The sequence below is a fragment of the Podarcis melisellensis genome (genome assembly GCF_964234715.1).
Source record: "Podarcis melisellensis genome assembly, chromosome: 7".
In the NCBI taxonomy this organism is placed as follows: domain Eukaryota; kingdom Metazoa; phylum Chordata; class Lepidosauria; order Squamata; family Lacertidae; genus Podarcis; species Podarcis melisellensis.
The window spans coordinates 37,540,108-37,553,638 of record NC_138539.1 but is presented as its reverse complement, the minus strand read 5'-3'; the positions used below and the strand labels follow the sequence as shown (position 1 = coordinate 37,553,638).

General features: G+C 42.9%; 3 protein-coding genes across 7 annotated transcripts in view; 1 reads left to right on the top strand and 2 right to left on the bottom strand.

The window, feature by feature from the left end:
- Positions 1-4,584, bottom strand: part of LOC309373416 (DGAT1/2-independent enzyme synthesizing storage lipids-like) — a 112,592-nt gene extending 108,008 nt beyond the window's left edge. The window contains exons 1-2 of one of the 2 annotated variants that reach the window (XM_081917617.1): positions 4,364-4,584; positions 42-445 (exon numbers count right to left, since the gene is read on the bottom strand). In XM_081917617.1, the coding sequence (XP_081773743.1) occupies positions 42-321 (280 nt within the window). In that variant the 5' untranslated portion in view covers positions 322-445; positions 4,364-4,584. Of the gene's footprint in view, positions 1-41; positions 446-682; positions 767-4,363 lie in introns of those variants that run through there. The other variant, XM_081917618.1, reaches the window with a different exon arrangement.
- LOC309374806 (DGAT1/2-independent enzyme synthesizing storage lipids-like) overlaps positions 1-13,531 on the top strand; it is a gene marked incomplete at its 5' end in the record, with an annotated part of 204,787 nt that overhangs the window by 177,799 nt on the left and 13,457 nt on the right. The gene's annotated exons all lie outside the window — the stretch shown is intronic.
- LOC309373418 (DGAT1/2-independent enzyme synthesizing storage lipids-like) overlaps positions 7,466-13,531 on the bottom strand; it is a 30,251-nt gene continuing 24,185 nt past the window's right edge. For 3 of the 4 annotated variants that reach the window (XM_081917622.1, XM_081917627.1, XM_081917625.1), the window contains 2 exons: positions 10,694-10,833; positions 7,466-7,931 (listed from right to left, as the gene is read on the bottom strand). In XM_081917622.1, the coding sequence (XP_081773748.1) occupies positions 7,827-7,931; positions 10,694-10,833 (245 nt within the window). In that variant the 3' untranslated portion in view covers positions 7,466-7,826. Of the gene's footprint in view, positions 7,932-10,693; positions 10,834-11,296; positions 11,358-13,531 lie in introns of all 4 variants that reach the window. The other variant, XM_081917623.1, reaches the window with a different exon arrangement.

Genomic DNA, 13,531 nt, shown 5'->3' with positions numbered 1-13,531 from the left:
TGATGCTCAGTCCTATTGGTATGAAAGAAACCTTTACTCACCATGCCATATCTTTCCATATATATCGAAAAAGCGATACATAATGTGCCTTGTCTTGTCCCAAAATTTGCTATAAATATCATTTTCTTGCTGGTTATTCATCTTCTTGTAGATATATAACAGAAATGAGACAGCACAGCAAAATATATATAAAAATAACCAGAAAGAATAAAGCAAAATGGGAATCATAAATAACCACAGAGGGTGAACCACAGAGTTCAGGTATTCTTCCAAATAAGTAACACTAATCCAGTTTTTCAGCATTTGAGTAATCCAGCTCATTGTTTCCTGATCTGAAGCAAGTGTATGCCAAGAGATGAGAAGAGCTAAAGTGTATGCCAATGAAATAAATATATCAAGTGAAATTCGCCTCAATTGTGATGGTATCTTTCCCCCCACTGTTTACCTGTAAAACAGAAAATGCAGTACATCAGTTTGAACTGTCAACGCAGAGCATTCATGATTACATGAAATCTAGTTTTCCTCACTGTAACTAGCCAAGCAGTGATCCCCCACCCCCACCCCCAGCATTCATCGCTGAGATCTACAAAATTAGTAATGTAAGATCATCATGTTCTTTGTTGTAAAGCAAGCTGGTTTCATTTCATGGCTGAAGTGTTAAGGAAAGTGGAAAAGGAGTTACTTCTCCATGAGTCAGCAGAAATGGCAGTTGCAGGACTTTGTTAGCCACTAGATTTTGCACTTGCTGTGTGGACTTTGTGTCAGCACTTACTTTATAATCTGAAACGCCCTCTTGTCTTCAGAGAGTGAAGACTTCTTCTAACAATTGCAAAGAACGTGTATATATAGTGTGTGTCTTTTTCCCCCGAAGTAAGAGCTCTCTCTGCTACACAGTTGTTTCCTACATTGAACCTAACCGCTTGACTGAACTTCTACAACACGAACACAACACCCAACAAGGAGGGTGGGGAGAATGGTGAGCTGAAGTTTGGAAGCATTTTGGGATACACTGCAAAGTGGGATTGCAGCTCTTCTGCCAGGCAATAGCAGATGCTGAAGGCCAAACTCTGTTATCACTGCCTCTAGACATTCTTTCCACTTTGGTTATTGGGAACCATGCTACAACACCCAGCCATAGCTGGCAAGGTTTCCCTTTTTTAAAGACTTTCTTCACTGCCTCTATTGCATCTGCAGAAAACAGCAGCAGGAGACTTTTTCAGGTGGTTCGCAATTTAGCGGAACCACCTGCTACATCAGGGCCCAGTACGGGCTACATGATCTCCTGCAATGATTTTGCAAAGTTTTTTACAGATAAAGTCACTCAGATTCGGGAAAAGGTAGACTCCACCGTGGGAGCAGGGCTGGGGCGGGAGAGTGCTAGAGTCCTGTCTAGTCAAGTTACGTGGGATCAATTCCAATCTGTTACCTCCGAGGATGTGGACAGGCTGCTTGGAAGAGTGAAACCAACCACCTGTCTCCTTGATCCTTGCCCATCCTGGCTTATAAAAGCTAGTTGGGAAGGGCTGGGTGATGGGCTTCGCGGGGTGGTGAATGTTTCTCTCTGTGAGGGAGCCTTCCCAGACCCGCTGAAAGAGGCGGTTATCAAACCACTTCTTAAAAAAACATCTTTAGATGCTGCCAATATGGCCAACTATCGCCCAGTCTCAAATCTTCCATTCTTGGGCAAGGTTATTGAGCGAGTGGTTGCTGAACAACTCCAGGCACGCCTGGAAGAAGTGGACCATTTGGATACCTTCCAGTCGGGATTCAGGCCTCATCATGGCACTGAAACTGCCTTGGTTGCACTGGTCGATGATTTCTGGCAGGCTAGGGACAAAGGTGAGAGGTGTTTCCTAGTTCTACTGGATCTCTCAGCGGCTTTTGATACCATCAACCATAACACCCTTCTGAACCGTCTAGTGGGGCTGGGAGCTGGGGGGCACTGTTATACAGTGGTTCCGCTCCTTCCTCCTGGGCTGAGTTCAGAAAGTGGTGGGGGGGGATGAGTGTTCAGACCGCTGGGCTCTCCCTTGTGGGGTGCCTCAGGGTTCTGTCCTCTCCCCCATGCATTTCAACAACTACATGCAGCCACTGAGAGAGATCATCAGGGGGGGTTGGGCTGGGTATTCTTCAGTATGCAGTTTATACCCAGCTCTACCTCTGGAAGCGGTTGGAGAATGGTTGGCTGGTAACAGATTGAGGTTGAATCCTGACAAGACAGAAGTACTGTTTTGGGGGGACAGGAGGCCGGCAGGTGTGGAAGACTCCCTGGTCCTGCATGGGGTAATTGTGCCCCTGAAGGACTAGGTGCGCGCCCTTGGGAGTCATTCTGGACTCACAGCTGTCCATGGAGGCACAGGTCAATTTGGTGTCCAGGGCAGGCTGAGACCCTACCTGCCCGTAGACTGTCTCGCCAGAGTGGTGCATACTCTGGTTATCTCTCGCTTAGACTACTGCAATGTGCTCTATATGGGGCTACCTTTGAAGGTAACCTGGAAACCACAATTAATCCAGAATGTGGCAACTAGACTGGTGACTGGGAGCAGCTGCCGAGACCATATAACACCGGTCTTGAAAGACCTGCACTGGCTCCCAATACGTTTCCGAGCACAATTCAAAGTGTTGGTGCTGACCTTTAAAGCCCTAAACGGCCTCGGTCCTGTATACCTGAAGGAACATCTCCACCTCCATTGTTCTGCCCAGACACTGAGGTCCAGCGCCAAGGGCCTTCTGGCAGTTCCCTCACTGTGAGAAGCCAAGTTACAGGGAACCAGGCAGAGGGCCTTCTTGGTAGTGGCGCCCACCCTGTGGAAAACCCTCCCTTCAGATGTGAAGGAAATAAGCATCTACCTTATCTTTAAAAGACATCTGAAGGCAGCCCTGTTCAGGGAAGTTTTTAATATTTAATGCTGTACTGTTTTAACACTTGATTGGGAGCTGCCCAGAATGGCTGGGGAAACTTTGACATGGTCGATCAAGATCTTCTGGACCACCGCCTCGCAGATGTGGGGATACAGGGTATAGCCCGTAACTGGTTGTGCTCTTTTATCTCTGGTCGGGGACAGAGGGTGGCACTAGGGAGGGAAATGTCATCGCGCCACTCCTTGGTGTGAGGAGTGCCGCAGGGTGCAATTCTCTCCCCGGTGCTTTTTAACATCTTTATGCGCCCCCTTGCCCAGATTATCCGGAGCTTTGGGCTGGGCTGTCACCAATATGCTGTTGACACTCAACTCTATCTGCTGATGGATGGTCACTCCAACTTGGCCCCGAACACACTGCCCAGATGCTTGGAAGCTGTAGCTGGATGGTTTCGTGGGAGCCGATTGAAACTAAATCCTTCAAAGACAGAGGTCCTATGGCTAGGTCAGGATGGCATGGGGATGAGGGACCAACTCCCTTCTCTTGCGGGGGCCCAATTAGTGCCATTGCCTTCCGTTAAGAGTTTGGGTGTAATCCTTGACGCCTCCCTTTCCATGGAGGCGCAAGTTACAGCAACAGCGAAGGCGACATTTTTCCACCTTCGCCGCCTCAAGCAGTTGGTCCCTTACCTTTCCCGCCCCGACCTGGCCACAGTGATCCATGCGACGCTCATCTCCAGGCTGGACTACTGTAATTCGCTCTATGCGGGGCTGCCCTTGAAGCTGTCCCAGAAACTCCAGCGGGTACAGAATGCTGCAGCGAGGCTCCTCACGGGGTCTCTGCCATGGGAGCATATTCACCCAGTGCTTTTCAAGCTGCACTGGCTCCCGGTGGAGTACAGGGTCAGATTTAAGGTGCTGCTTTTGACCTTTAAAGCCCTTCACGGCCTAGGACCCTCGTACCTACGGGACCACCTCTCCTGGTATGCCCCACGGAGAGCCTCAAGGTCCATAAATAACAACACCCTAGTGGTCCCAGGCCCTAAGGAAGTTAGATTGGCTTCAACCAGAGCCAGGGCCTTTTCAACTCTTGCTCCGGCCTGGTGGAACGCTCTGCCTCATGAGACCAGGGCCCTACAGGATCTGATTTCTTTCCGAAGGGCCTGTAAGACAGAGTTGTTCCGCCTGGCCTTTGGCTTGGAGCCAGTTTGATTCCCTCCCTCCCTCCCTCTCTTTCTTTTTTCTTTTCCTTCTCCTCCGGCAATGAGGCTACATATTTTAATGTTCCATTATTTTAATGTTGTATTTTATTTTTGTTTTTAAGTTGTAATCATTCATCTTGTTTTTATTATTGCTTGTAAGCCGCTCTGAGCCCGGCCTTGGCTGGGGAGGGCGGGGTATAAATAAAAAATTATTATTATTATTGCAAGGGGTTAACTAAACAACCCCTGGGTCCCCTCCGACCTCTACACTTTAGGATTCTAAAAACAAAAGTTTTTACTTACATTCCTGGTAAGCCTAAATTGCCTTTAATTCAGTCAGCTCTCTGGAGAAGCACCTGAAATCCTGTCTGCTGCACTTTTTCGATGTCTAATTTCCAGCCGTATTGAAACACGTCTCTTTATGTAGTAGTGTCAAGAAACTGTGAAGGTGTGCCATCTGTATGAAGAAACTAAGCATTGTGAAATCGGCTTAGGGCGCCGGCTGCTTGGAAGTTGTGGCCATTTGGAATCAAACATGAAATATGGAGTCACCTACAATAGCATTGGCACGTGACTCTTTAATTCAACAGCAAATGAGGATTTCATTAACGCTACTAGGTTAGAATACTGAACCTCAAGTAATCATCCTCAGTAATCAAGTCTACTCCAGTAAACTTGACCAATCACTTATGCTCCAGGCATTTTCTGAGATCTCCAACACCATCTATTTGATCACTGTAATTAAATCCTGCCATGCTGATTTTACTGCAGGCAGCTGGTTGAAAAGCTTCTTAAGGAGTTGCCCCTGCAGTATGCATTGCTTGATCTGGAGCAAAAAAGTTCCAGGTTGACATGCTTTGACATCAAAGGGTCTCTGGTATTCGGTACATGTTCAGTATTGTCAGGTGTAGGTGAAGGAAGTCCAGCATGCATTTGTCAATTGTCAGAGCAATGTTTGCATACACATATGATGGTCTGTTTTACTCTATTTTCGAGAGGAGAGGTATTCCTTGTAACAGAGAAGTAGTATTTTCCTACATTAAGTGGGATTTGTCAACGGGGGAGAAATAATGTGATGCAGTCATGGACACATTAAAAACAAATATCCATGCGAAAAGGCAAACAGAAGCAAAAAACAAGAAACCCCACACGTTTCTGATCTCCCCTAATGGATTTCTGCCTCCCACTCCCTTGCAGAGACATGAACAAGGCATGTTCTGTCTCTTGTGTTGGGCCTGTCTGGTGTACTTTTTCGTAGGCTAAATTCGAGCTGTATTGAGAAACATCTCTTTACATGGTGGTTTCGAGAAACTGTGATAGGTGTGCCATCTGTATGAAGAGACCAAGCACTGTGAAAAAGAGAGAAGGTTTAGGGAGCCAGCTGCTTGGAAGTTGTGGTCATTTGTAATCAAACATGAAATATGGAGTCACACCTACAATAGCATTCCTATGGCACAATAATATATTGGGTCACAGAGTAAAGGCAAAGTGTGTTCTCTCTCTTTGATGATAGCTTCTCTCCAAGCCAGGTACAATATGTATGTTGTGTAATACATACGGGGGAGAAATAATGTGATGCAGTCACGGACACATTAAAAACAAATATCCATGAGAAAAGGTAAACAGAACCAAAAAACACAGCTTCTGCCAACCTAGCACTTTGAAAGCATACCAGCGCAAGTAGATAAATAGGTACCACTGCGGTGGGAAGGTAAATGGCATTTCCATGTGCTCTGGTTTCTGTCATGGTGTTCCATTGCATAAAAGTGATTTAATCTTGCTGGCCACATGACCCGGAAAGTTGTATGTGGACAAATGCCAGCTCCCATGGCCTGAAAAGCGAGATGAGAGCCACAACCCCATAGTCTCCTTTGACTAGACTCAACTGCCCAGGGATCATTACCTTCTTTTCTTTTTTTACAACCCTCAAAATACCACAAATTGCAAAAGAAGCCAAATAAATTCTCTATGCTAAGTTGTCCACACATTTATAAAGATACATGTATTGACAAACTACCCCCTCTAAGTAAAAGAGTTTTAGTTTTCACTTTTGCTAGAATGAAACTGCAGCCACATTTCTTCCAGACTGCTTTTCCATTTGATTGCTTCTGTGTTTTAAAATAATTTGTCGTTTGTAGACAGCATTCATTCCATCTTCAGCTAGATCTCCCATCTTGGCTTCATTTGCTTTACAATCTTAGGGTTTTTTAAAATATGCCAAACATATCATTGTGGCGACCATAACATAGGTTTAAGGTGCCATTTGACTCTGATCTGAGCTTTTATATCTATATTTCTGATCTTGTCCACTGAATTGCTGTGGTGGCAGCCACCATTTGAGCATGTATGATGTCCTTTAATCTCTCTTCTCCAATGAAAAACTGAAGGAGAACACAGCCTACAGTATACAATAGATTTAAAAACAAACCCAAAAGCAGATCTTAGTGGCACACTTGGATTGTTGGAAATATCCAGACAGATCAGGCTGAATTATGTTTTACCACTGAAGAGCAGCAGTGGTAGAGGTGAATCCTATGTATTTTAATCTGATTTTTCTGTTCATTTCCCCCAAGATTCTTTCACTTACCAGTTTCTAACTGATTTGACAATTCTTCTCAGTTACATAGAGAATGAAATATATGGTTGTAACAGAGGATGTCTTTCACTTAACTATATAGCCCCCCCCCCCCCCGCAATTCTGTAGCTAAACCACTGAGCCTAGGGATTGCTGATCAGAAGGTCGGTGGTTCGAATCCCTGCAATGGGGTGAGCTCCTGTTGCTCGGTCCCAGCTCCTGCCAACCTAACAGATCGAAAGCACGTCAAAGTGCATGTAGATAAATAGGTACCGCTCTGGCAGGAAGGTAAATGGTGTTTCCGTGTGCTGCTCTGGTTACACCAGAAGCAGCTTAGTTATGCTGGCCACAAGACCTGGAAAAACTGTCTGTGGACAAACGTCAGCTCCCTCGGCCAGTAAAGTAAGACGAACACCACAACCCCAGAGTCGTTCGCGACTGGACTGTTAGGGGTCCTTTACCTTTACCATTTTTAACTACTAAAAAGAAAGCAGTTGGGACTTATTTGTGGAGGTGGAAGGGCTTGAGGATGAAGACTAGAAGACAACAGGCCCAGTCACTTCAGACACTAGAAAGGTAGTAAACAATGTGGTCCAAACAAACATTAATGGTAATCAAAACTGGAAGTTGAAACATTAAATTCCTCTTTTGAGAAGTGCCTCTCCCATGGAGAAACATGAGAACTACACCCAGCCACAGGGAAATTAGAGGTTGACCGAAATCCAGACTCCATTGCTGGATTCACTCGCCCATGGGACTTAATAACCTAGTATAAAGTCCTGTTTGGAAATAAGAACACTTAAGAAGCAGAACATGCCTTTTGCAAACACAAAATAAATGTCACTGTTTTAATACAGCAGATTTATAGGCATTACTCTTTCAGGTGTAACATTATTTTGGGTTTCAATTAAACACCCATCCTCGCCTTATACTCTTTGATTCTGGCTCTACCAGTGTAATTCCCAAAAAAGGGCATTCTGGGAGTCTTGCAGGATAGGTCAAGACAGCACTTGCATGTCTTTCAAACCTAGAACCTTCTGCATGCAAAGCAGGTGCTGAACTAGCCACCCTTCTGAATAATTCATACACAATCCAGCACAATTGTATGAACATTACCTTAGCTTTAATTGTATAATTATTAGTTTTGTATTGTGGACACATAGTCAAAATGCTACAACTGTTTTATATGGACTAGTTAGCTTTGTCATGCTTATCAAATCGTTCTGAAAGAGCTCTTAACATATTTCCTGGCAATTTTTGGTGTCTATCCCGAGGATTTTCAAGTGCAGTCTTGGTCTGTTGAAAAAACAAAGGAATACATTATGTTATAGCTAAAGGAACAGGAAAAAGCTAAAGGAGTCAGAACCAGTAGCATTAAAAAAAATCCCATTTTTTCCAGCTAAAGAAACACAATATGTAATTTCTTTCTGGGATCAGAAGTAAGGGCAGATAAGGGTTTTTAGCTAATTGTGGTAGGAAGCCATCTCCCCAGATCCTAAGGCATATGCAACTGGCTCCCCAGCAAAGGATAGGGAGGAAATTACTGTCTCCTTGCATATTGAACCTTGAATATGAAACCCAGAATGCACACCCAGACCCTGCTCTGCAGTGTTCAGCCAAAATGCATGTACCAGGCCTAAGAGGACCTATGCAAGTCCTACCAGGCATACCACCGTGGCAGGTCCTCCAAGGGCACCCTTAACACAATAATGCCTCAGTAAAGCTAATCTTTCTCTCTCCAACTTTCTCTACTGTACAGACTCAATGTGGTAGGAACAAACAAACCACACCACTGTCCAATGACAATGTAATGCATCTTAACAATGTGAAATAAAGAAGGGAACCACAGGATAACCAAAGGATCAACCCCTACACACCCACCAAGTAAACTACTGCTCCTTCAAACAGGCAACCAAAAGCTGAAACTAGATGTGGGGAGGGAGGGGGTTCAGCAAGAATGAAAGCATAAACCCCTTGGGGAGAACCAGCCATAAAAAACCATGTTCCAAAACTCCTTCCCTTTAGCCATCAGACCCCCCCACATGCTCCTTCCCTTAACCCCCTTCCTTTGAAAGTCCACTTCCTAAGACTTCCTTGGGAAAGGGGGAAATGCGACACCCCCTGCAGGAACACCTAAGATATTGTCACACAATACAATACCCTACAGTACACTAGAAATGGCATCTGTGTTTGAAATGTCTTCTGTAAAACAGCATCTCATTTAAGAGGTTGATGGTGCACAAGCCATAACTATATAGATGCACAGGAGGTAGAGCTCCAGAAACCCACTAAAGGGCAAGAAACTACAAGAAGGAAGCACCAGAGTATGGGAAACAAGCAAGATGAATTGGAGCTTTTACTACAGGATGGCAAATATGACCTGGTAGGCATTAATGAAGCCTTGTGTGATGAGTCTCATGACTGGAATGTAGGAATTTAGGGGTATAACCTATTCAAAAGGAATGAACTAAACAGGAAGGGCTTATATTGAATGGATGTGTAAACTTGTGCAAAAATTCATGATCTGTAGCATGGAAAGCAGATTGAGAGTATATGGGTAAAAATTGTAGGAGACAGAACTACAGTAACCCTTACTGTGGGTGTCTGCTATAGGCCACCAAGACAGACTGAAGACTTGGATGATGCCTTCTTAGAGCAGATTAACAAACATTTAAAAAGGAGAGATATAGTGCAGGCTACTCCCCATTTACATGGGGGTTACATTCTGAAGAACCACACATTTAAGTGAAATCATGTACAGTGGTACCTCCATTTGCAGATGGGATCCGTTCTGGAGCTCTAGATGGGTTTCCGCAACCAGAGGTGCCTGTTCTGCGCGAACGTGATAGAGCGCTTTAGCGCATGCGCGCGGAACAATAGAGCGCTACTGCACATGCACACGGGGCGAAAACCAGGAAATATCCTTCCGGGTTTGCCATGTGTGTATTCCAAAGGATATGTAATAAGAGGGGCACATAGGTAGAGGTACCACTGTATAATCGAAACACCACTAAAAGAGCCTGCAAACTCCCTGTGGCATTTGCCCATTCCTTGTGATTATGTTTGTACAGGAGGGATGGAAATGGTTAATGTAGACCGACTAATGAGAAAGCTCAGAGGCGGAGCCTATCCGGTTTTGAGGCTCAGGCCAGGGGTTTACCATGGGGAGATAAAGGAGTGAGGGTCAGACAGAGGCAGAAAAAGTAGAACACAGTGGTTGGACGGAGTGAAAGACACGGATAGAACTGAGAGAGAAGAGTGTGACAGTGTGAGATGGTGCCACATCTAGTTAAGGGCGCGCATTTGAGAAACAGTTCTGAATATATTTAAAACTTGTTTGTTCTTCATTAAACTTTAATCTTCGTTGTTGACTTTACAACCTGACTGAGACTCAGTATTTCACCAGAAGATACCTGGTTGGTGGCAGTGGAAGAATAAAGCAGTGGTGTACCGGTCAATAGTCCGTGAAATGACCGGGGGCTCTGTATGATTGCCACACTCCCCCTTCCGCACCCACTCCAAAAATGTGACATTTTGGGGTCATTTCTGGGTTTGGTGCAATGCATGGTTGCACACATATTGAAACTCAGCCTCAACAAGTTTAAGAATCAATAAGTTAAGGAAAGGGAATGCTGAGTGGTGAACATAATGCACAAAAGTATACCATATTTTTTGCTCTATAAGACTCACTTTTTGACTCCTAAAAAGTAAGGGGAAATGTGTGTGCATCTTATGGAGCGAATGCAGGCTGCGCAGCTATCCCAGAAGCCAGAACAGCAAGAGGGATTGCTGCTTTCACTGCGTAGCGATCCCTCTTGCTGTTCTGGCTTCTGAGATTCAAAGTATTTTTTTTCTTGTTTTCCTCCTCCAAAAACTAGGTGCGTCTTGTGGTCTGGTGCGTCTTATAGAGTGAAAAATACAGTATATAACGAAGCCTAGCTCTGGATGTATAGATTGAGGAAGTCAGTGTGCAGAATACAATTTAGAACTGAAAAAGGAAATAAACATTAGGGAAAAATTCTTATGTTTTTGTATTTCCAAGTATAGAGTTCACTTACGTTTTCAGCCAGCTCTGTGGCAGTTTTATTTGGATCATATGGGATGGGTTCTCCAACATATGACCTCAATTTCACTGGGAACCCTCCATAAGTGGGAAGGAGTACACATCGAGTTTTCTCATACAGCCATTTTGTCAGCGCTGTAAAAGAAAGTGATTGCATTTCAAATTGGACCTTAGTTAGCATTCTGTTAAGCAATTGCAATCAATCCATCCCAAGGAGGAAGAGTTAAATAATATGAGTACTTGGGGAAAGATATGCAACATATTCAATCAGCTCTTCTCATCTCTTGGCAATTGGGATCATAAGTTGTACAACAGACTGCAAAATATGGTTTGTTTCCTGATCTGTTCCTGTCTATATTGGGCTTCCTACCCCTCTTATAGATTACAGCTTTGTTTTAAATCTAATAGAAAACTAAACAAAGGCATATTTAGTCAATACTGAGGCAGGCAGCACAGATAAGTGTCCATGGAATAAACTCTGCTAGTAGTTAGGAAACAGATAATTGGTTTTTTTAAAAAGCATAGTCTATTGTTATAACGTATATTGCCTGAAACTGGATCTCTTGCTCAACCAAGAAACGTAAGATATTTAACTCACTTGTCTTTCCCCAACTCCTGTATGTTTCACAATTGTTTTGTGTAAATATTGGGATGATGGGCTAGAAGAATGAAAGATGAAACAAAAATGAAAGAAAGGCAAGAACTGGATAATTACTTCGCCCTGACCACCCCACCTTTATTTTTGTTAAGGACAAAGAAGAATGCTTCACATCTGGGATTATTAGGAGAAGCAAGTCATAGATTATGCAACAGGCTTCAAAATATATTTTCAAATATCTCAGATGAAGAAACTTCACAAGTTGTTGCCCAGATTTTCAGGAACTGAAGAGAAAAAAAGGGGGCAAAGGCCATTTTTCTTATTATACATTATTGATTTCAGTAGCTTTTTTAAAAAGCAGGGGTGGGAAATGCTTGGAACTCCAGATATCATTTGACCCAGAAACAGGATATTTGCCATCCTTAGCTATGGAGGATGCTAGATCAAGGCTGTCAACACAGTACGTCATATCCAGGATAATTGTGAGGACAATGCAAATTGCCCAAACATCATTCACCACTTTCGCCTCCTGTACGGTTACCCCAGATTAAGCTGTAGTCATTACTAAAGTTTGCTTCTGTTGCTCCACCAGGTGCTATGCCCAATAAATGGCCTTTCTTCAGAATTTCCACACATTCAGCTTTCTTGAAATCTTTCAAGTATATCAAATCAAAACATACTTTCTTCCCTGAAAAAGAAAGCCCCAAATAGAAAAATGCATTTTATATGGCTCTTATTGAGGAAATAGTGTGGATACTATACATGTGTCGTTATTCCAAAAATATTGCTCTATTACGGATCAACTAGGATTTCACGGAATGGGAACTTTATGCTAGTTCCTCTTTTGTTCACAGCCTTTTTTTGGAAAGCACACAGAATGAGGTTGAGTGCTGAGGTTGAGTGCTGAGGTGACCACCTTTTGGACAAGTGATCCTCAAGTCAAGTCTCTAGTACAATAGATGGATATTCAAGTTTGCATCATGATAAAAATACAGCCCATAGTGTCTTGCTGGACAATCTTCAATCCCTATAGGCTGCATGGGTTTTGGATACAGTGGAAATTCACACATAGATAGATTAGATAGATAGATGATAGATAGATAGATTAGATAGATAGATAGATAGATAGATAGATAGATAGATAGATAGATGATAGATAGATAGAGATAGATAGATAGATGATAGATAGATAGATAGATAGATAGATAGATAGATAGATAGATGATAGATAGATAGATAGATGATAGATAGATAGATAGATGATAGAGATAGATAGATAGATGATAGATAAATAGATGATAGATGATAGATAGATGATAGATGATAGATAGATAGATGATAGATGATAGATAGATAGATGATAGATAGATAGATAGATAGATAGATAGATGATAGATAGATAGATAGATAGATAGATAGATAGATAGATAGATAGATAGATAGATATAGATAGATGATAGATAGATAGATGATAGATAGATAGATAGATAGATAGATAGATAGATAGATAGATAGATAGATAGATAGATGATAGATGATAGATAGATAGATAGATGATAGATAGATAGATGATAGATAGATAGATAGATGATAGATAGAGAACACAGAGAGGAACCCATGCTGGTGGAAACGTTATAGAATGCACTTCATCAGAACTTCAAAGCAACCAACAATATGGATTAGTAGTGTAGAATTTTTGTGGGTGATGATACCAAACCGCAGGAATAACTTAGTACTGGGGGCTGAACAATGCAGAGCTTCTGGACATAAAGTTTATAGGTCAAAATAATATTGGCAGAGCCATGCTGATGAGTTGTTCAGTCTCTTTTTGGGTTTTTGGAGTGTTTATCTCCTTTTGGCAGTGGACCCAACAGGTCCATATTGGGTCTGTCCTAACAGCCCATGACCTAGCTGACCTATTGTTGGAGCTCTGGGCACTGACCAGTGCAGATGTCTTGTCTCCTGTAGCTGTCTTTTCATCTCCTGATTACGGCATTGTTTTATGTCAAAATTTGCACATGTTTTTATGTAAAAAAGCACAATTTTAATTTAAATAATTTACCTGGAACCCCGTAAAGGGCATGATCAATTACTGTATGGCACAGTCTCCCTTTCTCTAAATAAACTTTTTCCACAAAGTAGGAATAGCCGAAGAGAAAAATTGAGTGATGAAAAATAACAATCCCTGGTCCTTGAGGGAGATGTTCCAAGCCAATAACTTCATAACCGGGATAT